Source organism: Cyrtonyx montezumae, unplaced genomic scaffold, assembly GCF_038088225.1.
Source record: "Cyrtonyx montezumae isolate F1298 unplaced genomic scaffold, pur_monq_1.0 scaffold_3, whole genome shotgun sequence".
NCBI classification, from domain to species: domain Eukaryota; kingdom Metazoa; phylum Chordata; class Aves; order Galliformes; family Odontophoridae; genus Cyrtonyx; species Cyrtonyx montezumae.
In genome coordinates, this window is record NW_027072034.1 from 154,905,474 (window position 1) to 154,932,255 (window position 26,782).

The 26,782-nt window shown below is 43.9% G+C and overlaps 1 protein-coding gene across 2 annotated transcripts; it reads left to right on the forward strand.

Annotated features, from left to right (window-relative positions):
- Positions 1-1,569: 1,569 nt before the first annotated feature.
- Positions 1,570-24,810, forward strand: SEPHS1 (selenophosphate synthetase 1). Of its 2 annotated transcripts, none has more exons than XM_065743760.1 (9): positions 1,570-1,700; positions 4,165-4,426; positions 7,491-7,594; positions 11,468-11,575; positions 12,390-12,544; positions 13,353-13,443; positions 16,749-16,848; positions 18,478-18,690; positions 23,495-24,810. In XM_065743760.1, the coding sequence occupies exons 2-9, from the start codon at positions 4,234-4,236 to the stop codon at positions 23,707-23,709; spliced, it is 1,179 nt and encodes a 392-aa protein (XP_065599832.1). In that variant the 5' UTR covers positions 1,570-1,700; positions 4,165-4,233; the 3' UTR covers positions 23,710-24,810. The 2 variants fall into 2 exon arrangements, with proteins under 2 accessions (XP_065599832.1, XP_065599831.1); XM_065743759.1 differs by lacking the exon at positions 1,570-1,700 and adding an exon at positions 1,968-2,080.
- Positions 24,811-26,782: the final 1,972 nt, after the last annotated feature.

Below are 26,782 nucleotides of genomic sequence, written 5' to 3' on the forward strand. Positions count from 1 at the left end.
TTTGGTGTGCAGGAGGCTGCTGTTTGCATCCCTGCCCTGCAGATCACCTCTGTGAGCACAACCTCATGCTTCCCCCTCCTCTCCTGTGCAGAACCCTGCAGATGCTCCTTGCACCTCCCCTTTTCCTTTTGAGTTTTGCTTACGCCATGGGGAGGTCACCTCCCTCCCATCAACACGGGATGGCATCACGGCACCTTCATGTCTTAGTGTGAATTGTCATGTATGCTGGTTCTCCTTTGGCTCTAGTGTCACGTGGAAATCTCAATCCCTTTTTTGTTTGTTTTTTGCTGTATGAAAGAAATATCTGCCCAGCCCCATAGCATATCCCGAGTTGGAAAGGACCCTCAAGGATCGCTGAGTCCAACTCCCAGCTCCACACAGCATCACCCCACATCCAAACCCTATGTCTGAGAGTGTTGTCCAAATGTCCCTTGAATTCCAGCAGCTCAGGGCACTGCCCTGGGCAGAACACTCGATGCCCACCACCCTCTGCTGCAGAACCTCTCCCTAATGGTTTGCTTCCCACTGTGCTGCCCCAAAAGAGGAGGAGGAGGAGAAGGAGGAGGAGAAAGGACAGGAGGAAGGTGGGCTCAGACTCCACCTGAAGACTGAGGGCATAATGGCCTTGGACATCCAAGAACAACACTGGGTCGATGTTCTTTAGCTCTCTGTGAGCAGACATCTGTGCACGGAATACATCAGAGAGAAGCACAGGAGAGGCTGAAAAAATCAATTAACTGCACAATCACTGACCTCCTGAAGGAGCTCAGCTCCTGGTGCTCAGCTCCGCACTTGTGGGGAGCTGCAGATAAAAAGAGTAATTAAAAACCAAGCGAGAAATGCACCATTTTCGTTTCCCTTCCCTTCCTGCTTCTTTTTAAGCAGGAGTTTGTCAAAGGCGGCTGCACAAAAGGCAGTCTTTGAACAAACGGGCAATTACTTAATTAGGGACTTAATTGCAAATTCCAAGAAGCTAGCTGCCTTTTTATTTATTTATTTTTCCTTAATAACTTATTCTGCGTTATAAAATGGGGCCCTACGCAACCCGTAGCAAGGGAGCATCCGCTGCTGAGCAGAACTTGCCTGGCAAGTGAGGTTTAAGGGAAAACCATGCGAGTTTGGCATCATGTCGGTTGGGAAATTGGACTTGATCAGCACAGATCCCCTGCGAGGTGGGAAAACAACAGCGCATCAGCTCTGGAGCGTGTGACGGAGAGCACGGGAACCTCCCCAGATGCCTTCTCCTGGCCCTTGTGCTATGACGGAGTTTCGGTACGGACTCTTGGTGCACAGCAACCCCAAACGCTCAGAGGGGCGCAGCCTCCTTGCCTGGGGCTCCCCAGCCACGGCACCCCTCACAACAGCCCTTGCCACAGCAGCGACCCCACACGCGCCCCGCTCTCAACAGTACCACAGCCACGCACGTGCCCGGAGCCGCGGCCGCCAACCGGGCGCGAGCGCGCATGCGCAGTAAGCCCGCGCGGGACTGCGGGGGGCGGGAAGCGAGGAGGAGGAGGAGGAAGGGGAGGGGGAGGCTGTATGTGTCTGGGGGGGGGGGGGGAAGCGGTTTAACCCCCCCATGCCCGGCGGTGGCGGCATTTCTATTCAGGCGGCGCTGAGGGAGCCCGGCGCGCCCGGTGCATTGTGGGATTGGGCCGGGAGTCCCGTTCGCGGGAGGAGGAGGAGGAGGAGGATAGCCGGTAAGAGGGAGACCTGGGGAGGGAGGGGGGGAGAGAGGGAGGGGGCGAGGCGGGGAGATTTAAAGGGGAATTCGCCTGAGGTGCCCGGGGGGGGGAGGGGGGGGGGGGAGCGGGATCTGAGTGGCGGATGTGAGCTGCAGAGCCCCCGGGAGCGCCGGCAGCGGAAGGGTTACGTGTTTCAGCCGCCGACATCTTTCATTTCCCTCCCCCTCCGCTTTTGCTTCGCGAGGGCCGCTCTCTCTCTCCCTCCCCCTGCACAAAGCAGGCCCGGCTCGCCTTGCCCGCCCGCGGGGTTGCGGTGTCCCCGAGCCATGTCCCGCCGCAGCGCTCGGCCGCTCGGAGCCGCCCGGCCCCGCTCGGTGCCCGGCGCCCGCTCAGCGGTACGTACCCGGCGATCGTTGCGCTCCGTAGGGAAAGCGAGGGTTCATTCAAGCGGCGACGAGCCGGGGAGGAGCGGGAGGGCTGCACGAGGAGGGTCCTTCCAGGAGCCGCGTCCTTTTCGCTAGGAGGAGGCGGTGGATGCTTTCGATGAAGTCTTGTTGGCTCTTTGAGGCTTTGCTGTCGGGTGGCTGAGCTTCGGTTGTGTCTTGCTGCTCGTGGTGTGGGATGGGAGCGTGTAGGCCGCGCCTCGGCTCCGTCTGCGTGCACGAAGGGATGCGAAGCAGCGAGGGGTGTGCAGCACGAGGCTGGTGGGCTGAGGGAGAGAGGGTTGTGCGGTGTGGAGAAGAAGGAAGCTCAGGGGAGACCTTATCGCTGCCTACACTGCCTGAAAGGAGGCTGTGGGGAGGTGGGGTTGGCTTCTTCTCCGAGGTTACAGCACGAGGATGAGAGGGGATGGCCTCAAGTTGCACCACAGGACATTCAAGTGGCATATTAGAAAAAAAAAAAAGGAAGAGCGTTGAGGGATTGGCACAGGCTGCCCAGGGAGGTGGTGGGGTCACTGTCCCTGGAGGTGTTCAAGGAAAATGTAGAAGTGACACTGAGGGATGTGGTCAGTGGGGATAGGTCGGTGGGCATAGGTTGAGCTAGATGCTTTTAGTGGTCTTTTCAACCTACTCTGATTGATTCCCCATGTAAGTGGGCAGGGGGTGCCTGCTGAGCACAGAAACGCGGGGGTCCCTGTGGGACAGTGCATACGTTGCTGCTGCTTGTACACTGCTGGAGTCCATTGGAATGGAGCATTTAAAAACAAAAAGCACACAGCCCAACCCTACTTGAAAAGCTCTCATCTCTGCTTTCTGTTGTTTTCCAGCTTGTATATCTTTTTTTTTTTCTTTATTGCAAGTGCTCAGTGCCTCATGCTGCTGCCTTCCAATTATGAGCTGAACTCATTGCTCTTCCAAGACACGTCTGGGTAACTGAGTTTGGATCCCAGCCGAGCCCAGGCTGTGGGATTTGTTGTAAGGATGTGCCACGCCTCTCAGAAAAGGAGGGAAAGCCCTGCACGGGGCTCCTTACCTAAAACTTAGAAAATATATCCAGCAAACTGGTGGACTTCAAGGTGCATGTAACTGATGTCAACAGTAATAAGCAGTGGATAGGGTGAACTGGTTGCACAGCACATAGGTTTACTTCTTTCTTACTTTTAGTGCTGTCGAACTCATTGAATACTGCTGTCATTTTTTTCCTTTTCATCTTCAGCTCCTAAGATCACGATCATCTCACTGAGAAACCATCTCTGTTCTTGCTGTTGCGAGGCAGGATCCTGGCTTTCTAGGAAACCGTGGTGTGCTTGTCACTTGTAGGGATTCCTGAAAGCTTTTTCTCTGGGGCAGATGGATGGTGTTGTATCCCATCCGTTCCTGTTTAGAAGTCAGCCTTTCTCTTAGGCCTCTGTTAGTTTTGGACTGTGCTGTATGTGAGTCAGAGTGGAAAAACGTTCTAAAATTAGACGTGCATTGTTAAGAATTTTATTAAATGAGTTGCATCAGTGTCTTTTTACATTACCAGTCTGATGGCCAATTTCGTATTCTCAGTATCCTGTGGTAACGTTAAGAAAGGGCTAGAGGGGCCAGGAATGTTTCAGTGTTCTTATGTCTGTGAGCATGCTAAAAGGTAAAACAGCATGTTTGTAGGTAAAGCAAGCTGACTACATACAGCCTTTGTTCCTCTGTTACATGTACCAACATTACACCAGTGATGTTTTCCCCCAAGGAGAACAGGTGTATTGTGGAGTTTCAGCTTCTTACATCAGAACTGATTGCTGAGCCATTATTTGGAAAGTCTTACTTGCGTGGTTAATATATTAATGGCTGAAACTACAGTCCTGCACTGTGTTGAGTACAAATAGATGTCTCTGCTGAACGTGTTGCGGGATCAGGGCCCACGTTTCCATTTGGTGATCAACCTCAGTGCTTTGGGAGCTGATGTTTCTTGCACTTTTGTCTTTTTAACTTGCTCTACACAGAATACTGTTGTACTGCAGGTCCTGGGATTTTCTAATGTTCCCAATTTTTTCAATTAGACTGATCAGCAGAGAGACTGATACCACTGTTCTGGGGAGGGAAAGGCCAGCACTTTGTGGGAGAGAACCATGTCTGTTCGGGAGACGTTTAACCCAGAGAGCTTCGAACTGGACAAGAGCTTCCGCTTGACCCGATTCACAGAACTGAAAGGCACGGGCTGTAAAGTGCCTCAGGATGTCTTACAGAAGCTGCTTGAATCTCTACAAGAAAACCATTTTCAGGAAGATGAACAGTTCCTGGGGGCAGTTATGCCCAGGCTGGGTAAGTAGTTGCTCCTTCAGTTGCATGTGATCCTGCCTGTTTTGTGTGTGTCGTGGCTTGTTCTCATTTGCTGTTTAATGTTTGAGATTTGCACGCTGTGTAATGCATGCACATTGTCCAGAAATCTGAAGAGTTAATCTGCTTGGCATCTGAGATACCAGAACAATATTGTTGAATGTCCTGCAGTGCACTCAACTACGAACAAAAAATGGTCAGGAATGGCCAGAGCGACAGGGACAGGCTTAGGAATTGGTCTCCTCCTCCTGCTTTGCAGTAGATGCTGTCCGAACCCAAGTAGTTTCAGTTACTGTCTGGAGCATTAAAGTAATACACTGGCCTCTTAAATCTATGAGATGAACAGACTTTAGTTGACTTAAAGGTGAAATCTCCACCTCCCTTCCCTTCCCCTCATTCCCAGGGCAGAGAACGTGAGGGACTGGGAGTGGATTGTTTCACAGCTCTGATTTTTTTCCTTTCAGTCCTCTCGTTGTACCCCACTCTTAATTTTTGCTCACCTGTAGAAGCTGCCTGGGAAGGGCTCTTCCCAAGATCTGTGCTCTTGCCAGCTTCGCTTTCTCTTTGGTATTTGCACAGTGATGCAAGCAATAAGGGAAAACAACCTGCACAAGCTACCTACATGGGGAGCAGGGCAAATGTAGGTATTTTGATACCAGCTACTGTACCTAATATTGATGTAGATAAATGTATGTAGTGTGTTTATGACATTTTATATTCTATTTGCCTATGTACTCGACCCTGTGTAGTCCATCTCTGCTTTGTAATGCAGAATGGATATTTTCATCAACTTAGGAATATCAAGTGTAGTATTTATTTAGAAGTTGATTGTCAATTTAGTATCCAGTAGCATTATTTGAAATAATTTTAATGTAGCTAATTACCTATTAGCAGAGTAACAGGTTGCAAACCATTATTCTTGTATTGAACTCAATGAGAGATGAGTAGGGGCCCGTGTTCCTACTGAGACAATAGCAATCTTTTTATGAAATATCAAAGCAGTAATTGTGTGTCAAAGTGGGGTGGCACTACAAGTTAATGTTGCCTAACGAGGGACACTTCTTGTTTCTTTTATTCCTACATTGCCTTTTATGTGTGTTTTCTCTAAGTATCTCTAAGTTTCTCTAAGTAAATATCATTCGCAGCAACATTTCATTTTGGCAAATTTCTAATTTCAGTAATAGTTTGGTTTAATTTTGTAGCTTTTTTTCCTTGTAAACTTACAGGCTTTAGGGAGTAATGGAATTACTAATAGTTTTTTCTTGTCCAGCTATATGAAAGGGTAAAAAGCAAAATAGTGCCATCAATACACAAGTATGTTATTATATAAGAGGAAATCTCTCAGAACTGGAAGGTGGAGAAATCAGATCTCTTAAACAGGTATTTTCAGTGTGAGCATCCCTTAAATAAACTTGTCTCTAGGTAAGTTAGGTGTTAATTGCCTCTACTGCCTTTTGCTTACAAGGGATAGACAGGTAACTTTGCGGCCTTTGTGGTATGCACGGTTCTTTTGAGGGACAGTCAGAGGGGAAATTACCTCTTAGGGGCTCAGCATCCCTCCTTTTTACGAGTGATGTTACCCAGAGCAATCTTACCTGTGGCTGTGAGTATATATGGGTCAGAAATGGCAGGTTTGCTAGTAATTCCCTGAACTGGTACAGACCTTCAGGTCACTGTTTTCAGTCATCTCTTTGAGTAGTTTCTTATTTGCAGTCAGCCCTCTTTGTTATTTTATTTGTTTTGCATGGAACATAAATGTAACCTGAAGGCCCGTGGTGCCTGACTGTCAAGCAGTGCTTCTGCTGGAGTGTTGGAAACTTCACAAAGTCAGTCATGCAATGTTATGACACGAAAAGGTGAACTGAGGGCTGTGTGTGTGAGCCCGTCGTCTTTAACTGCTTGTATGCTCTTCTCTGGACAGGCTGAGCATCATGCTTCGTGGCTTGCTAGCTTAAGCAGAGGATGAGCAGCCTGAAATGACTGCTTCTGAGTATCCCTTGTTTTCTGAGGCAAGGCATTGTGCCTCTGCAGCTCCGTGCTGCAGGCCTTCTGCTCCATGCCCTCAGCAGGAGATCAGATGACAGTAGCTGACTGTTCCTGGGCAGGATGCTGCCAAATGCTTGTTTGGAGCTCTTGGTAGGAGCATGTTTTGTTAGTACCTGGTGGAAAGATGCTGTGTGACATCTGCTCCCTGAAGAGTTCTTGTTTTTAAGAGCCCTGCCCTGTTGGGTATACAAAGTGGTGCCAGGCAGCTTGCTGTCAGCCTGGGAAGGAGGCAGGCTACCTGCTGCTGCTGCAAGGCTACAGATAATCGACAGGGGGCATGGGCAGCTAGTGTGCTTTGCTCTGAGACCTGTCACTTTTGTAGACACTCTTACATCACAGCAAGTGCCTGGAGGTTTTAATATTGCTTATTCTGTTTGAAGTATCCACGGTTAGGGAAGGCTGCATTTGTGGTATTGCTGTTTTCCCAAGTGCTTCCCTGTGTGGCAGGTGAGCTTTCTGCCTTTCATTCTCTCAGAAGCAAGGTGAGGGGTACGCTGTTGCAGGATCTCCAGCTGGGTGAATCCTCTTTCACCAAAGACCTCACTGTGATTTGTGGTGCTTTTTGTCTCACCCGAAGTGAGGAAGTGCTCTTTATGAGAGACTGCTCCCTTTTAAAACTGTCACCTTGTTTTTGTTGAGTTGGGAGTGACAGGAAACCCCATTTACTTTTGTCAGCACTGTTTATAGAGTTCTCCTAACTTTTAACATGCGTACACATTCTTAAAAGGAGTGCACTTCATTGTACTGCAGTAAACTGAAAAACGTTGTAGTTTCATTCTTGCTTTCAGTTCTTTACACCTCTGCTCTGTTCTGGTCAGGAGTTCTCGTTCTTTGCCTGTTCTTCTTCACTTGTGTAACATGCTTTCCCGAAGAAGGAATTTGTTGCCTTTGCTGGGGAGGTACTGGGAGCTGTATAGCCCAGAAACGTTCTGTAAGGTCTCTTGTAAGGACCAACAGACAAGATAAAGTTACTCACCTCTGTGATGGACTTCTCTCTTTGCAGGAATTGGGATGGACACTTGTGTTATTCCATTAAGACATGGAGGTTTGTCGTTGGTTCAGACAACAGATTATATTTATCCTATTGTGGATGATCCTTATATGATGGTAAGTTGGCTAAACTGAATTGTTAGTTGAATATATTGTTGATTTGGTTTATCATCACCTATCTGATGGCAATTTCAACCATTTTTTTTCTTTTTCTAGATATGTAGCAGTAACTTTTTGATTAACTGCATTCAGGGTCTTTGCTAAATGCAAGTGAAAAGGGAAGGGCACTGTTTTATCCTGCAGTCCTTTCCCTGTCAGCCACGAGTGCTGCAGTACTTTGGCTGTAGGTGAAAGCTGAACTTAAATTTCCCTCCAACTGTTCTGTGAGATTTGGCTTGAAAAAGGACCAAAGGGGAGCTACAGAGCAGCAGACATTGAGCTCTGCTTTAGAGAACCTCACAGTAGTTTGCTTTTTTGGAGGTTCTGAAATAACCAGGTAACACATTACAGCTGGAAAGGCCTAAATGACAGGAGTTGGTAATAGCACCTGGCAACTTCAGAGTGATTTGTGAACTCCAGTTTTCCCATTGTAGTCTCTTCACTTGCAGATGAATGAGTTGAAGTTACTTGTCAGAATTCACATGCTGTTTGACTTTGGTTCCTTCTGTGTCTGTGTTTCATTTAATTCATGGTAGTTCATTCCTCTGTGGTGCTGTGGGGTAGTGATCAGCATTGACTTGAACACTGAGCCTTGATAGTGAGGAAACAAACATTAAAAGGTCCTAGTAAAGCTGTAAGGAACTCTCCAACAAATGTTGCCTAAATGAAAGTTAAGAGCTGTGTTTCCTGTAGTTTGAATTTGATTACTTTGCATTAGAGAATGCTTTTACTTTTTAAGATTGCATGTTCTTTTGTTGTTTTATTGACTGTTCTGTGAGACCTGTTCAGTAGGTTTGAACCATGCAGTTGGAGACTGGGGCCAACTCACTTTTTTTCAGCTTGCTTGACCAGGTGTTGTGCATGCGTGTATATGCACGTAGCTCCTTTTATTTACAGCTGAGCTCTCTTTCTGCAAACTGAGCAACCAAGATTTCTGACTAGCTCCTAGAGTACATAGTTGCTGGGCTTCCTTTGGAAGTCTAACTCAAGTGACTTGCTTTAGCATCAGGTGTTTGCTTAAGCAGAGACTACATGGGGGGAAAAACCCATCTTGTTGGAGAACAGTTTGCAACTTCAGGGGGGTTGGACTTGATCTCTAGAGGTCCCTTCCAACCCCTACGATTCTGTAATTCAGTGAACTGAGAAACTCTTTTCTTGCCTTGCAACAGAAGTTTTTAAGGCATAAGAAGGTTATGGTGAAGGACACGGGTTGTTTCCCTTGGGGATACAAAGGGATTGAGGTAATGCAGAAGAGAAAGAGGGTTTGTGTGCAGATGAGGTTTAGGCCAGTGTGACAGGAGTGGAATGTAAACTTGGCCTTAGTCCAGCACCTGTGATTGCATGTTAGTCAGTCTGTGATCCACAGACACCATCAGCTGTAACTTCAGCATTTCCTGACTTTCAGGTCCTTTGTTTTCGTTCTTAATTTCACATGGTGCCTTTTTTTCTTTTGTGGACCAGCATGATTTGAAGGAGAGGCAAACACAGCTGTTCATAAAACCCTTAGCAAATTGTGTGAGCTGAGGGATGGTGAGACTCAAAGAGTTCTGAGTTCATATCCAGGCTGCTCTGGACACACCTGTGCATTTCAGGACAGGCTGCTGCTGCCCTGTTTCTCCAGCTGCTGCTTTCCCTGTTGCCAGCCTACATCTCTCCTGACCCTTTTTCTTCAGCTCTGTTCTTGAGAGCACCTGCTTTGTGTTGTCTGAAGTATCACTAGAATGCACGCCTGTAAAACGTGTATCCACCATAAGGCTTTTCAGTTTATGTGACTTGAGACTGGAAAAGTTGAAAGCAATGGAAATTAGGCTCAGTGGTATAAGGGATCCAGTAGCAGGACTGGTACTGGTCCCCCTTGTGGCACTATAGGGGCCTTTTGGAGTACAGCAGCAGGGAACTGGCTGATGTGAGGGTGGGCTCCATTCCTTTCTCTTACAGGGAACTTCTTGGTGCTCTTTTAAGAACCTTCACTGAACACTGAGGACAGGAGGCTGATAGGCCTTTTTTTTTTTTTGCCCTTATAGCTTTTACTCCTGCCAGTGGGTTCTTGTCTTTCAGTGAGTCATGTGCTTAGGTATAACCCATCTGTGAATCCCGTTCCGTTTATCAGTATTCACAAGCTGTGCGTTGTTCTCTGTGCTGCTTTGGACTTGTGACTTGCACTGTCCAAGTTCCCTTAATGGAATTGCCAACTGGCAAAGCAACGTCACACTGACCTTGGACCACGAGAATACAGAGCTGTTGTCAGTGTGGCTTTAGAAACTTATCTGTCATTCCGTAGAGGGCGTAAACCAGCAGTTGGTTTGATAAATACTGAAGATAGTGGAGAATGGTTTGATAGTCCCCTTCCAAAAAAGGAAAACAACAGGTTCTAGTATTCGTAAACATCCAGAAGTGTAGCAGCAAATATCCATCAAGCTATGAGGTCTGTGGCTCATTCTTCTCGTAATGGTGTGAAATATAAATTACTAAAACATATTCTGATTTCTAAATGTACAAGCAGCTCCCCTGATGCCACTGGAAGCTCTTGAATTTATGAAAACTGGATTATATTTAATTGTGATTCGGAGATGTTATTTCATGTCATCAGAAAGTAAAGCAACTGCCTGCTAATACTAATTATTGCAGAGAACTCTGAATGTGTGATTAGATTTTAGTGTCTTGGAGGTGGTTGAAATGTGTGTAAATGTCTTTCTTCTTTTTCTTCCTCTGCCCCATAAATCTGTCTTCAACTAAAGCATATTTCTGTTGCCCACATGGTGTTGAATAAGCACGTTGCTTTTATCGTGATGACATTGCCTCTGAACTTTATGAAAAACACAGGTTTAAGATCACAGAACCAGATGTCAATTAGAGTTTTGCAGCTGTAAACCTGAAGCTTTAGACAAAATGCATGGAGTCCTCCAGATTAACAAAACAGAATATGTGTTTTAAAATCATTTCCCATCCCTAAAGACACATCCTGTGTTGGAAAGTCGTGTGTCTTCATCAGGACACTTGATGTCTCATTTTTACTGGGTTTATAACCCAACACAACCTGACTTGTTGAGAAACTCAGATCCATTAACTTAGCAAAATTGGAGAAGTTAAGCTCATGTCACCCAAGTGAACCCCTCTCAGTCCTGTCAGTGCTGAGATTTCTTAGAGGAATCTTTGGCAGAAGGCAGGGTCTCTTGAACAAAGTTTTGTTAGTGATGTTTGCTCACACAGAAGTTAATACAAGTGTATTTGTCGTAGCAAAATTCAGCCTTGCCCTGTTGCTTGAAAAAGTGACAGAGTAGGCACATCTCTCACCATACAGGTGATGGGGGACAGACTGATGCATCATCTCAGCAGCTGTGCATGCTCCTTAGTGGCAGCAGGGCCACATGTGGGAGATGTGAGCATGTGTGCCTTCTGTAGGCAGCTCGTTAGTGACCTCCTAACAGGAAAAGCACCTGAGTGGGCCTGTGTGCTGCTAGCAAGCCGTGTCCTCTGGAAGGAAGAGTCCTGGGAACTTGAAAGAAAGCGTGGTCTCAGGGGTGGCTTTCTCATCCAGGTCACTGTCTCCTGTGTACTTCAGTTCAGAAGAAACTACTTTTCACTTCTCAGATGAGCTTCCTTGCAGCTGTAAATTAATGCACCATAGCTTCTGTTACGAGTTCTCTCCTTACCTGGCAAAGGAGCTGGTGTCTGCATTTCTGCATGGCTACTTTGCGTGTTACGGATTACACCATGTCTCTGGATGGATTTCAGGAGTTGAGGAACCAGTAGAATAAGCAGCTGTCTGAATCCAAACTGTCTGAACTTATGCAGATTTTTTTCTTTCTTCCTTTCTTCTTTCTTTTTCAGGGACGGATAGCATGTGCCAATGTCTTAAGTGACCTTTATGCCATGGGGGTCACGGAATGCGACAACATGTTGATGCTCCTTGGAATCAGCAATAAAATGACAGACAGGGTAAGATTTGGGGTATCCCTTTCTGAAGTAAGGACCCAAACAACTATAAATACTTAGAATGGATGCAGCTTTAGTGTATTTTCTCCTCAAATTCTGAACCTTTTTAAAGAAGAGACGGTTTAGTCAGTTCCTCAGTTCTTGCCTCATAAAGTCTCAGATTTTTTGCTAAACCTTCAGTTTTCTGTGGTATCATACTCTACTTCTCCTTTATGATTCCCACAGAAATGGAGTCTGTGCTCCTGTTTACTGAGCTCCAAGGCAGGAATTGATTATCAGTTGATCTGTAATTTGGATAGTTACTTTTGGTTTCCTTATGCCAGCTTTGCAGCAGAAGAAACTGAAATAGGTCCTTTTTTTCTTCATTTATTTTTTCTATTTGATGGAAGTTACTAGCACATATGTTTATTTGCTCTAGCAAAAAAAAAAATCATTCTTAAAAGAAACTAAGTTGAAATTTTACAGGTTTAGTGGAGGCCAAACTCAGCTTGATTTAACTTTGCCTTATTGCAGTATGCTGCAAGTACTTGATTACAATAGCAGAATGATTGTTCTGAGTTTGCAGAGCTCTCTGAACTCTCTACTTTTATATGACCTTTTGGAGAATGTTTCTTCAGCATTTTGAAGGGAACTGTAAAACCAGAGCTTTGTGGGATGACGTGTGGTTTCTGCAGGCTGACTTCTTCCCAAGGCTGGCTTTTCTGTCATTAGCTTTTTGCCATGAGGGGATTTGACTTGAGTGATTAAAGCCATAGGCCAGTTTTGAAATGACTAGCACTGCTGTGTATGGAACTCTGACTTCTGTTTTGATCTCTAGGAAAGAGACAAGGTGATGCCTCTAATTATCCAGGGTTTCAAAGATGCAGCAGAAGAGGCAGGAACATCTGTTACTGGTGGCCAAACAGTGTTAAATCCCTGGATTGTTTTAGGAGGAGTGGCCACAACAGTCTGTCAGCCTAATGAATTTATAATGTAAGTTAAATCACTCAACAATCAAAGGCATTGGTGTAACAGGATACAGTAAAAATCCTTCAAACACTGTGTTATGATCTGTCTCCTGATGAGTAAAGCAGTACCTTCTCTTCTTTGCATTTGTCCTTAGCACTGATCAGATGCCACATCTCTTCTGTCTGTTATTTGCTTTTTCATGCAGCATGTCCTTTTGCTTTCCCCCTGTATCATTTGGTCTTGTTCTCCTTTTGACAGGGGAATTAAGCTTCTAACCTTTAAATGTTTGGAAGACAGTTGTGGCATATAAATATCTATCAGTGTTTAAAATGCATGTATAAATATCTCCCAGTTAACCTCCTAATTGCTAAAGAGAACTGGAGAGTTGCTGTGTTTACATCATTCTGCCTGATTAACAGTGGCTGATCTTGAATGTCCCACTGTGGCATGCTGCACTGTACAAAGGAATTTATTTATCATCCTGGTGATGCTTATTTTATGTCCTGAGTAAGCAAAATAGTTGCTTGTTTTCCTCCACTATTCTATACTACATCTTCAGTACATTGAAAGAAGAGGTGTAATTTTGTGTTGTCTGATTGCAAGTGTTGTTCTTTTCCAAGAAGGAAGGATTAGCACTTTTAAGTAAGTTTGCAGCGTTTTTGCTCAGTGATACCCCTTGGCAATGAATCCCAAAGGGTAATTCGGCAATTAGTCTTTTTTTTTGGTCTGAACAATAAGATACATGGGTCTGTGAAAATCTAATTATCAGCACTTATTCCTAATAAAGTGTGACTCTCACTCTGTAATTAATATATGAATTTTTTGCTTTCAGGCCAGACAATGCAGTGCCAGGAGATGTGCTTGTATTAACTAAACCCTTGGGAACACAAGTGGCTGTAGCTGTCCACCAGTGGCTAGATATTGTGAGTACACTGCCAAAATCAAAAAGGGGAAAAGAGGCAGGAGGTAAAGGTGACCTTCCCCATTCCCTCAAAACCTCAGAATGAAAAAGCACAGTGTATACTTTTCAGTACGAAGAGTTTATCGAGCGCTCAGCCAGGAATGATAGAGAATCATTCCTCATCTTTCTCCTTGTGTTTGTGTCAGCCTTCTCTTCTTACACGTAAAGCTCTTCTGGAAGCAAGACAGTTTACCATTTTGTGTTTAGTGAACCTATCTAATTCTTAGCCACTTCTCAGGCATTGCTGTAATAAACTGAGTTGGTGACTAACAGTACAACAGACTAGCACCCTGGGTAAAATGATGCCCTGTTGCACATGCCAAAGTAGTTGGCAAAAGCTTATTGGTGTCAGCTAGGCCAAGGCTGCTATCTGGATTCATAGGCTTTCTGCTTGTGTACGCAGAAATATCTCTACCTTTCACATGTATTACCCTGTGCATTCAGTAGGAATGATACTGGCTGCATTATGTATGTAGATGTATTTCCATCTGTTACTTCAGGCAAAAATGTAACTATTGAACTGAAAAGTGACTGCAAAATTGGCATCTGCTTATGTTGTCTGGCTCCCAGAACATGTCTTCAGAATTATAGCTGCTCAGTTTATGTTTTCTTTTAATGCTTCTTTTCTGCTCTTGGGACTGCTGAGCCAGTGGACAGGCAGAGAAATGAGCTGAAGTCCATTTAGTCTGGATTTTAATTCCAAAACCTGTGTTAGCAGAAGTGCGAGGGAACCAGCTTAAACCTTAGCTGGAATCTGAAGTGTGGGCAACCGGATAAGTAAAGTTTCCCCAAAAATGGCCAGGGTATGACCTAGTCTTCTTGGCCTCTGCAGAATCCCGCATTTTCCAATCAGATACAAGGATCAAGCTCTAGATAATCTTGATAAGAAAATCAAATTAAACAAGATGCACGTTTTGTAGTGTGGCCATAATCTCACTCCTTTACATATCTATTATTTTACTGACAAACCAACTTGCAAATTAACAATATTCTGAATTTCCACATATTTCAAGTACTTGTAATTTCCTTGACTGTCAACCAGAAACACTTTCTGGTCTGAAAAATGGGGACAGAAGGAAATCAATTTTCTTATTACAGTAAACAGCATATATCTTTGCTTGTAGTGGAAAATTTCTGAGTATCAGTGCTGCCCTTTCTTTAGCTTTGTCTTGTGAAAGAGTAAGGGAAATAAAACTAGACTTAGCCATCTCAAACCCACCTGTAAATCAAGCTTCAGGGTGGAATTTGACTTTGTATTGAAAAGAATGTGGGAGAGGGTACGTAGTACTGTAAGCTTATCCCTAGGCCAGGAAGGAAAAGTAAGGTGTAAGGAGATATGCAACTGCAAAACGAATTTGGAAGGGAAGAAATGAAAAATAAACAGAGCAGTAGTGAGTGAGTTCTGGTGACTAATTAAAGGATGATTTATGGCAAGAGCCATATGAGAGCTGCTTTAATGAGAGGATGATCCAAACACGGGCAGGATTTCTCCTCTTTGTTTGGTTACTGGCAGCATTGCTGCAGTCAAGCCCCAGTTAAGTTGCTGGCAGCAGCTGCTGTAGGATGAAAATGAAGGAAGCTGTAAAGAGGCTGCAGGGAGCAGGGCTCTATAGGGGAGCACAGTCAGGGATGTGCTAGAGGTGATGAAGCTGTGTGAATTTGGCTACCAAGTTACTCATGTGCAGTGGTTAGTCAGTCAGCAGCTGGGAACTGGCAACCCTTTGCCTCTTCCAGCTGGACAGCATGAAGGGGTTGTTGCTTCCATGTGCCCTTCTGGAATAGGTTTGCTAGTCCTTGCTATGGTAGACTTCCAAACAGGAAGGGTCTATCTGAACTTGCCTTCTGAAGTTTTTTGGGTGGACGTTCTGGCTTTGTTTCTTGTCTGCTAATCCCATTGTGCCTATATCTGATGGTGTGATATCATAATGGGAGTACTTTGTTTCTAATTTGCAGCCTGCCTGTGTTTGTGGCCCTCCCAGCCTGGAGTCCTGCTTTCACCATGAATAATATTTATTTGCGATTTCCATTCCTACCTGACCTGTTCCCATTCCATGGTCAGTTTTGAAAGCATTATTTGAAAACTAATATAAAATGACTGTTCAGGTTTTTCAGTCATACCAGAAATAAGAATAATCTCTGTTCTGTCCTAGGTGTAATAGTCATGCTTTCCTTACTTGGTCAAACCAAGTTCAACCTGATTTTAGAAAACCCTGATCTTACTTCTGTGCTTCCTTGGTCTTTTTAAAAATGATCTGTTTTGGTTGACCAGCCTCTTTCCCTTCTTTCCATTTCTGGATTCCTTCTTACACCACTAGAACTCAGTTCTCATTTGTTAAGGATAAGATCCTCTTTGACAAGCTTCTTTTGATGCCAGTGCAGCATCATACAACAATTCTCAGCAGTTTTTCCAACTTTGTTTAAGTAAGAATTTCTTAATGCATCTATGCTTTGCAATAGCAGCATAGGCTTTGTGGCTCTAAAAAAAAAAAAAAAAAGTCTTTCTTTCTCCAGTTCTCTGTAATTTTATTTTATTTGCAAAAGGAAGAAAGTTCAAGTAGTATGTGGTGTTGATCTAAACAGTTAAATGGTTGCTTTGTTTCCTTCTGGGTCTGGAATTACTTCAGCATTGAACAAAACAATTGCTCTTTATAAGGTACCATTTCCTAAACTATCATGAGAGCCTTTTGGGATGAGAAGTGTTGCTTAGCACACGGTGAAGGCATGAACCACGTGAGATTTGAGCAGGGCTGGAAGGATGTGTTGAATAAACTAAATAAATTTTCTGAAACTGTCTTAATCCTAATTCAGTGGAGTGATTACATCCTGCTGCAGTGTGCATCCTTGAGAGCTAGACTTCTGGATATCAGTGGCCTTTCTTGATCAAAGGGTCCAGATGTGAATTGAAGAACTATATATTTAAAAACAAACAAACCGGAGATGAAAAATTTCAACATCCAGCAAAAAAGTTATTTTTATTTGGCTGCAGAGTTCAAGCCACAGAGTTGTGCTGAAGGAGTTGTTTGCCTATAGTAGGTTATTCCACCCCACTGAGAGCAATATTTGAAGTCCTTAAGAGCTTCATAGGTCTTTAGATGAACTTCAGATGGGTACAAGCAGGGTAAAGCACATACAGGGGGCTTCAGCACCTCTTAAGCTGAGGTTTAAAAATACAAGTGCATTTTGCATTAGAATTTTCAGTAATAAGAATGTGTTTTAAAATATATGTAGACAAAAACCTAAGCAAATTGTCTCACTTTCATCCATTAGCCAGAAAAGTGGAACAAAATCAAGCTAGTGGTAACACAGGAAGATGTAGAACTAGCATACCAGGAAGCAATGATGAATATGGCAAGGCTGAACAGAACAGGTAAGAAGGAATATCTACTGTGGGAGGGGAAGGGTTGTGGGGGGGTTGTTTTTCTGTTGTTATTTTTTTTTCCAAATTCCATACTTAATTTCATTTCACTGCCGTGGGGAAATGTGGCACAACTGTGTTATCACTTCCTTCTGCCACATCTTTCTGCTGTTCAGTGTTTGTGAAGCAAGCAAATTAAAATCAAACGCCCTCTTTTAATTATACAGCAAAATCACAAATGCTGCTGGAGATGATTATGACTCATGTGAGCATTGTGTGTAACAGCAAGAGTGAATTAGTACGTTTTTTTTAAAGGGAAATATATTGGATTTGTTCTCTTCTATTTTTTTGTGCCTGCAGGAGTCACAAGGACCTGACTTTATCTTTAGATAAGCCAAGAACTAAATTAGATGTTTCCTTCTCAGTTGAACGAACGGGGATAGTTAAATATATCTTCTATTTATTCAGATCTCATTTGGTATTTATTACATCATCCCTCTGGTTTTTCATTCTTTTACAAAATCTTCCAGGAAAAATAAGTGACCAGGATTGCCTTGTGGAAGGTAACTCAGTCCTGATGATGTGTTGGGATGCAACAAAGACAGGCAAAACATTCTGCCCTCACTTCTGTCAGGCATTTTTAACAGTGCTTACATATTCAGAACTGGAGCTATTGTCCTGCATGCAGAGATGCCTCAGTCGTACCCAGGGCTCTGTAGTTGCAAATCATAGAGTCGTAGATCTGCTCAGGTTGGAAAAGATCTTCAAGATCATCAAGTCCAACCTCAACCTACCCACACTATCCTAACTAACAGCCCACTGCTACATCCTGTCCCTGAGCACCACATCCAGTCGGGTTTTAAACACATTCAGGGATGGTGGCTCCACCCCCACCCTGGGAGCCTGTTCCAGTGCCTAACGACCTTTTCTGTCAAGTTTTTCCTTATACCCAACCTAAACATCCCCTGGTGCAACTTGAGGCCGTTTCCCTCGTCCAAGAATTTCACGAATGCATAGGTGGGGAGGCTGCGGCTTAGGGCTGCCTGTGCCTGTCCATCCTCCAGCTCTTCTTCCTTCCCCCCCATGAACTGCAGGATTTGTTCTCAAGCTCTTAAGCTAAGTGTCCAGAGCTTAAGTTCCGGTGTGACTTATTTTATTTTTCTGTCAGGGAAGGCAGATGTGGGGAAAACTGCTACAGGATGAATCTTGTTCTTGCCCTTAGAGCAAAGCTGAACTCAGAATCTAAAGACTCTATCACCCTCAACTTGGGAAAGTTTGAAACTGGAGCAAACCCCGTTATTGTGGACTGCTAATATAAACAAGTAGTGCATGCCTAATAGGGCGTGCTCGTAAATATAACTTCATTATTCCATTTTCAGCATCGTTTAGTATCTTAAATACAAATGGAATTTTCCTAAAGGCTGCGTGTGGTTTTGGTTACATTCCAGTTCCTTTCAGATACAGTTTTGGGATGGGTATTTTTTTGTTGTTTTTTGTTATGAGACCTATATAGTTTATTTCAAATTACAGGTGTACATTCAGACTGTGCACAATGCTGCCGTAACACTGCTTTCCTTAATACTTCTTCCCTGAGTTATTTATCTATTTTTAATTCTGTTTGTTTTTCTCCCTGTTTTGAAGCTGCTGGACTTATGCACACTTTCAATGCACATGCAGCTACGGACATCACAGGATTTGGAATTCTGGGGCATGCACAAAACCTTGCCAAGCAGCAGAGAAATGAGGTGTCCTTTGTTATTCATAACCTTCCTGTTCTTGCTAAGATGGCTGCAGTCAGTAAGGCTTGTGGCAACATGTTTGGCCTTATGCATGGGACTTGTCCAGAGACTTCAGGTAGGTGACAGTTACACCTCCCTTATTCTAACATGGATTTGAAGGGAAGGATATAAGAACATTTCCAATGTACAAATGCTGTACTTGCATTCAGGGTCATGATTGCTTTGAGTTATGATCAAGTTAACGAGCATAAGCCATAGAGCTGTTCACAGTCAAGTTTTTCAGCCAAATCTCCAAACTACCATCCTGTTCTGAATGCCTTCTCCTTTCTTATGAAACACTTCTATGGAAACCATGGCTGTGTTTGGCATCTGGAACGTTTTGCAGTTGAAAGTCAGTGATGGTTCTGAATTATTTTGATACCTATTATTCTCATAGTTATTAACTCCAGAACAGTGAATACTTGAGCATCTCAGCAGAGCTGGCATGGTGTTCTTGAAAGGCCAAGCCACGTGCAGTAGAGGTTTCCTCATCAAATGAGGTGTATTTTTGTTTCTCATTATGAGTGTGTGAAGCTGAGTGCTGAGTGGGCCGGTCTCAGGCACTGAGGGAAGCTGCTGCTGTCCATGATCATCAAGAACACAGATGTTATTCCTGTAAGCATATGAAACCTGATGGGAGGGACTGTAAGCAGCAGCAAGAAAGTTATTTCTCCTCTGACCCATTCAGTTCTTGAGTTTTCTGTTGAATAAAGCTGCCACTTAGCAGTGGCAGTGAGTACACACAAAATGGGAATCAGGCTGTGAATGTCAAGTTTGTTTCAGGTGAACATTTAAAGTCTTCAGGTGATTAAAATCTTCCGATGCTGTGTTTGAATGTTGTCTTCTTAGTAAGCGTAGGCCACTTTGCCCACTGGAATAATCATTATCTTCTGCTGGAAGTCACTACATTTCAGTTTCCCCTCAAATCTTCTGTTCCATTTTGTTTTTCTTCTTCAGTGTCATTGTTTTTCACTTGGGGAAATGAAAAAGATGCAGTAACAAATCTATCTTTTATCTCCTTTCCTGTCCCTCTTCCTGCTCTCCAGAAGTATTATCCAAGTTCCCTGCAGTACCCGACAGAGGGGGCCCCTTGAAGCAAAACAGTCTGAAGATCTGGAAAGGAGTTTCACAGTGAGAGCTATAAACTTTTCCCCTAGTGAATACACGACTTACTGTGATCTGCTCAATTTCTCCGTGGCCATCTGTGTTTATAACAGATGCTCTGTCCTACAGAGAGTGTGCAGTTCAGATGATGTGTAATAGGATATAGGACGTGAACCCTTTGAAGAGTTTAAATCCAGCTTCAGTCAGCTGAGAGCAGAAATGTCTGATGGCTGCTTGGCAAGCTGTAAATACAGTTGGTACCACCAGACAGGTTCTTCCTACCTACAAATCCATGTAACCAGTGTGCAAGTAATGCTGCTGCCTGCCCTGAATACAGAGCATTTGTTATAGGTTACAAAGAGGCTAAAAAATAGCTGAGGCACAGAACTGGAAAGGCAAGGTGCTCTTTTAGCCAAGTGGCAGTTGTCTTGGGAATGGTTTAGCTGCAAACTGAGTGCCTGAATCTTGGGATTGGTGACTCGTTTTGCACCCTGGGGACAAGGCTGTCATTTCACTAAAAGAGTGTAAAAACAGTGCAGGAGTACTTGAAAGAGGAGAACAGCCAACTTCCAAGTCCTTCTTGGGAATGAGAGTAAGAGGTGCCTTTGAAACTCTGAGTTGGCTTACCTTTCAGCAGAGATAGATAGTGATGAATAAAACAGTGAGGCACATCTGGTTGTTTGTGAGCACTGGGTACCTCGAAACACATACACGGATTTCATCATAGCACTGCATTCCTGGGTTAAAAACTACTGCAGGGATTTGTTAGCAGGTGGTGTCAGCCAAGTAAGAGCTGGATGAGATAGCTGTGGTCTGAAAGCTATACAGTGTGTGTGTTGGCTTTGTGCTCAGCACTGCGTAGTGGGACACATTGCAGCAGCCCCTATCAGCTTGGGCACACACATGTGCTGCTGTGGCTGGTTAGCATTCAGCACTGTTGGCATGCTTCGTGTCCTAGAGTTGATGTACACAAAGGCAAGTATGTGCCCTATAGTACCTGTATATCCAGTTGGTATGATGCCTTTTAGGGAGGCTGCTCAGGGCTGTTCATACTGTAATACATAATGTGCATTTTTACTCTTTTGTCTTAAACTTCCAGAAATTCTCTGTCTGTAGCTTTTTCATCTGTGAACAGATGTTTTTTCAGCAGAGTGGGCAGGCAGTGAGAAACGCACTGGAAAACAATTTGAATGGATTTTAAGACTGTTGTTTTTTTCCCAGTGCACATTTGCTGGGCACCTGTTGACAAAAGTCAGTGTTGGAAAGATCTCATGTCATCGGTTCCGTCCTCCAGGCACTGCTGCTTATGGTGTGTTTCCTGTAAATTCCAGTGCTTTGTGATTCTGTGCTCCCTTTTAGGTAACTCTTTGGTAACAGTTAAAGTTGCAGTCAGGTGGTTAAAAACCTTAACTGTTTGTCAGACAGACTGCTGGCAGATACAAGTTACAGAAACATTCTGTGTGGGATACTCTTGCATGTGCGTGTTTTTGCCAGTCCTGCTCTGCTGTTGGAGCTGATAACAGGTGGCAGGCAGCTTCTTCAGTGTAGTAGAGGTATCTCAACAATGCGGAGTTTCCATGCATTTTGAGAAAGTAAATGGAGAGAAAGGAAGGGCTGTGTGACGATGGGAGAGCTGTTGACACAAGCCAGGAAGCTTTGGTTCATAAACTGTTTATAAATCAGCTCTTAATTGCAAAGTTTTGTCTTGTCTGTGCTTTTGAAGTGTTCTATAGACCGTTCCCTGCCTGCAGTACGATTTAAATCAGCAATATTAACAGCAAAAGATTAATAAGACTGGTCAGTGTGCCAGAGAGGTAATTGTAATTCCCGCAGACGAGTCCTACTGCTGATAGGCCCATAGCCTTCCTGAAGGGCTGTGGATCAAGGTGTGAGCAGCAGCCAGGAGATGGGAGGTATTGTGTTTCAGCTGGAAACTGGATTTAGGCATGTTTTTTCTGATCTTGCTTAGGAATGGTAACAGGGTGGACATACAAGTGATACAAAATTGCAGGAGGACTGCATGGGAAAAAGGCATTAAAGGTTGTTCTGCTCTTTCTTAGTACTTTCTCAGCTACGCTTCAGCTCCTCAGTTCTGCCTGCTTAGCACTGCGTGCACTACAGCTCATAAACCTCTTCCCTGATCTGCCTGCACATGGCACGAGTTGTTCTTCAGTCTGATTTAGAGCCTGTCGTGGGAATGGCACGTAATTTCTTTGCAGTTGATTTGTCTGTTACCTCTGGAGTAACACAGTAATGTTTCTGCTTTTGGCTGGGTGTTAAGTTCAGAGGTCTGTAAGAGAGGCAGGTGCTTTTCTGTTTTCTAGGTGCCACCCTCATTTGCTTTGTACAGAACTAAAAACATTACTTTGTGTCCACGTATCCTTATAAATTTTCTTGTTCAGTAGTTGCTCCTTCCCTGTAGCTTGGAAAAGCAAACATAAAGGGCACATCTTAGCACCTCGGGCACATGTGCCACTGAGGCACGAGGCAGCAGGGGAGGAGGTGATGGCACCAAGCCTGGAGTGGCTGGCTCAGCATAAGGCACTTTGTGCCCAGGGCTGGCTCAGAGCTCACTGGCACAATTTGTGCTGCTGATCTGCTGCCCTTCACCTGAACAAGAAGGCTGTCAAATAGCTCACAGACATTTTGGTGATATCATGGTGTTTAAGAGTAAGCAAGCCCAAATTCCCTTTAGAGGTGAATCTATGCTATTGTCTGCATTCTCCAAACGTCTTCCAGTGGGAAATACTTGGATGTTCCCTACAGGAGGCTGCTTCTGTTGGAATACAGCACATTACAGACACGAGCTGCATCAATTGTGTGTAGCCTGTGCCACTTGGAGGTTTAATGAGGCACCTGTAGGTGAATTTGCTGCTCTGCCTTGCAGTTCTTCACAAATCTGCAGAGAAGCATAAATGGCAGGAAAGCCAAGCAACACAGAAAGCACGTAACTTTTTGTAGTAGAGGACAGCAGCAAAATGTGTAATGACTTGATCAGTGCCTCCTGCAAGTGTGTGCTAGGGCTGACAGTACAACTCATTCTCTGGTACTTCAGCTTGCAGAGTCATCAGTGCTTTGGGAGTCTTGCAATGCAGAGGATCTTTAGTTTGCTAACTGAACAACTTTGCTAACCAATTGTGCTACTTCTGAGAAGCATTTATGAAGAGATGCTTTTTTTTTGTCTCTATAAGAGAAGATTTTATGGGAAAGGGTATAAAAAAAAAGGTTAGAGTTCCCCTCTAGCAAAGGGGTCAAAGGGACTGACTGTCGGAAGGAGCTCAGGATCGTGCCTGGGTTTGGTTTTCTGCCTTTCACTCTCTTGTAACAGTCTCTGTTTCGATGAACGATGTCATCAAAAGCAATAGGATTATAGCAGAATCAGCTGCTCCCAGCGTGTGGTTATAGCTGTCTGAACATGACCTTTATCTAAAACATTTCTGCATGTACTTCTTGCAGAGGCACTCTGCAGTCCTCTGCTGGAAGTTCGCAGTGCTGGTGTTGTTCTCGATGTCACTCGTTGGCGGCAGTGCGGTGTCCTTCTGCCAGCATCTTTTGTGTGCATTTGGGATGGCGTACGTGCCAAGTACCGAATTCAGCAACCAACTTCTGTCTGTAAAGCCGGAGCTCGCAGACCTCCAGCACATCCTTTCTTGGAGTCCTGCAGTTTGACAGAACCCCGTGGAGTCACCGAGTGCTTGTCAGAGTAGGAATTTGGCAGGAGCGAGTTGGAATGCCGTGCAGCCGGGCACTGAACGCTCTGCTTTCTGTCTTTGCAGGAGGGCTTCTCATCTGCTTACCGCGGGAACAGGCAGCGCGATTCTGTGCCGAGATCAAGTCTCCAAAATACGGCGAGGGCCACCAAGCGTGGATTATTGGCATTGTAGAGAAGGGCAACCGCATGGCCAGGATTATAGACAAACCACGGATCATTGAAGTTGCACCACAGGTGGCCACCCAGAACGTGAACCCGACGCCCGGGGCCACCTCTTAATGTAGATGAAATAGCTGTTTGTTTTTAAATAGGTCTATTCCTTTATCACCCTGCAACTGAAAGAACTGTTTAAAAAAAAAAAAAGAAAAGAAAATCCGTTGTGTCTGCACATCTGGTGGCCTTAGGTCAGTTCATGAGTGGATACAATTAATGAAATAAAATCCATTGCCTTTTTTTCCTGTTACATTAACTGAAGATGCACCTAATCTTGAGGCAGCTTCTGAGTTGAGAATTATATTGTTATCCAATACTGTTGATTCATTTTGAATCTTTAGACACTTATCTCTTGCCGCATAGGCTCTTTTTAAAGGTGCTTTCACGTAGCACAGACATTACCAGTAGTAGTGTCAAATAGCATTTTGTGTCCTTTCATTATATGTGTATTTATCATAAGTCTAATTTTGATGCCTTCAGTGATACTCCGGAAAGGCAATAAATTTGACAGGCGACACGGTGGGTGTGCCCAGTAGTAGGAGGGTTGCATGACTACATTCAATCTTTGATTTCCATTTTTTATTTTTGTAAGGTTTAGTCTTACCAAGAGCATCTATGAGCCCGGACGTTGCTTGGTGTAGTGCACTCTGTTGAATCGAGCAAGTGCTGACTTTGCATGGAAATAGCTTCAGAGTCGAAGGAGTCATTTTTAATTTCATTATTTGTAGGCCTGACAACATTTACTGTGTTATCAATGATTTTCTTTATTGATGGTAAGGAAAAAAAAATAATCCTTTTGCAATGTGATTGGGTATGCTATAGTGCAGCAAAGGTTTTGCAGACCAAAAGGAGGTTACTGTATGATATTCATTCACAATTCACTATATAAATAACTTCACAAATAATTTTTAAATATAATCAAGCTAAAATAAACCTCTGTTCTGTGGATGGTAGTGTTTAATACATTTTATATTTTGTATAGTGATTACAAGCCTTTTTTTGTTTCTTTAAAATCAGCAGCTGTTTAGTATAATTCTTAGTATTATTTTGTTCTTTGCTCAAATACATTTTTGTGCACGCTTTTGTGATCTGTGTTTAAAATCTACATTGCCAACATTGCAGCTTGAATTTTAGCTTGTTATTCAAAATAAATATTTAATTTTTTTTATTGCTCTTGTATAAAAGCATGAACTCTTGATTCCTGCCTGAATTACAAACTGGAAAGAGGAGAAGTCCTCCTTATTTTTTATTTTATTTTATTTTCTTGCAAGTGTAACGGTACTGATCGTTGCTATTACTCCTTTGGTTGATTCTGCAAGCTGTGACGTCCCGTGGTAATCTAGAATATCTCTTGCATGCCAGAACTGGGGGCAGATAGGTTATCTCCAAGACTTTTGTCCACTTCATTTTGTTTGTTTTGCTTGTCAGCACAGAATATGCAATGATTTTAAACTGGATTTTGAATTTTCTTCTGTGTCCTCTGTGAGTCTCCTGGCTGTGCCTCCTCTAACCTGAGCAAAGGTTGGTGAGCAGTCCTGCAAATCCAGTGAGTGCTGAGCCCATCCTTCCTGTGGGGGTTTGTTGAGCTCCCTGCTGGTAGCACGTTCACTGCTAACTCTGCTCTGCCAGCCCACAGGAGCCAGGACGTGCCGTGCAATTCTTCTGCGTTGTGGACCTGAGTGCGTTCTACAGAAGCAGCTTTTATACAAAGCTTCCCAAATGGTGGAATTAGCTCCTTGATATTCAGACCAGGAAGAAGAAAACCTTTGATAACCAATACCACTACCAGCAAGAATAACAAGGGCTTCTGTCTTTGAAAAATGACTCGCTCCAGGTGAATCTGTCCTGAGCATCAAGCAAGGCTTACACATCCAGTGTTGCTGCGAGTGACACCTGGGGCCAAACTTGGCTCATCTTTTTCCATTCAGTAGTACTCTCAACAGTCACCTTGTACAGAGCTAGAATGTTTTTTACTTTTTCTTTTGTGAGTAATGCGAAGCAATCAGAACATCGCTCTTCTTTTCCTGGAAAATAGGCCTGTAAGTGTTATGTTCACAACACAACCTGAAAGCAGTAACTGAACTTTTGACTTTGCTGCTCTGGAAGGATAACTCTTAGGAGTTTTCACAGCAGCTCTGAGCGCCAAAATAAAGGATCAAAACTGGTTGTCTATGCAAAAAAGTCATGATTTATTTTTTTATCCCCCTGTAGCTTTATGAAGTTCTGTATTCTGATACAAAGTCATGTTGTGGGGCTGCTGTCCTTTACAGTCAAGGAAAAGACTCGCTATATGCGTTGCTTCATGAGATTAAAAAGAAAAGATCAGATGTTTATGAAATGGTCAGTGCTGTGTGCGTTTGTTACAAAGATTGGTTGTGGTTTCAGCAGGTGCTAGATACGTCCTGGAAGCGTGTACTGGGCAGGAAAATGTACTGGGTTTTAGGTAATTGTTTTCAATCGTTCTGTTGATAAGATGCCAGCAGCCAGGTGTGAAAATAACTCTTCTGTTGGTAAATGTGCTTTGAACGGTGTGGAGGAAGGCTGCTTCACGGGCAGGGTAAGTGAACGTTCACATCAATCGAGTTCTTGTGTTACTAAAACCAAAATCTTTCTTTTTGACTGGAGAAAACTTCACCTTGCAGCTGAACCCAGCTGTGAGCAAAAGCACTTCCAGGTGAAATGCCAAAGCCTCTCTTATTTTCTGATGGCAGGAATTTGCATTCTGAAGTGCTTCCTGGCTCTGGGCAGCTGAGATGCAGCGTTATTTCTGCTGCTATGAGCATTTCTGAATGTACCATTCCAGAGTGAATGATGATGTTCTAAGTCTTCTGCTGTCCTTGCTTTATCAGATAAGGACTGCTGTGATGTGTGTAAGAACTCTTGTTTGCTAAATAAAACACTGTAGTCAAGTCTGAACCATGGGGTGCTACATAGCACTGCATATGAAGAGGGCTAGCAAGTTGAAGGCTTTAAGCAATGGGTAGATATTTCTAGCACTCTGAGAGCCTTTTAAATAGAATTTTGGGGGGATTCTGGCATCAAAAAGACACAAGGAATAGAAGTTTGTTGCTTAGCCTTGTGCAGTCACAGAAGTGTAATATACTTTCATTTACATACACAGGTATGTGCACGCACCAGC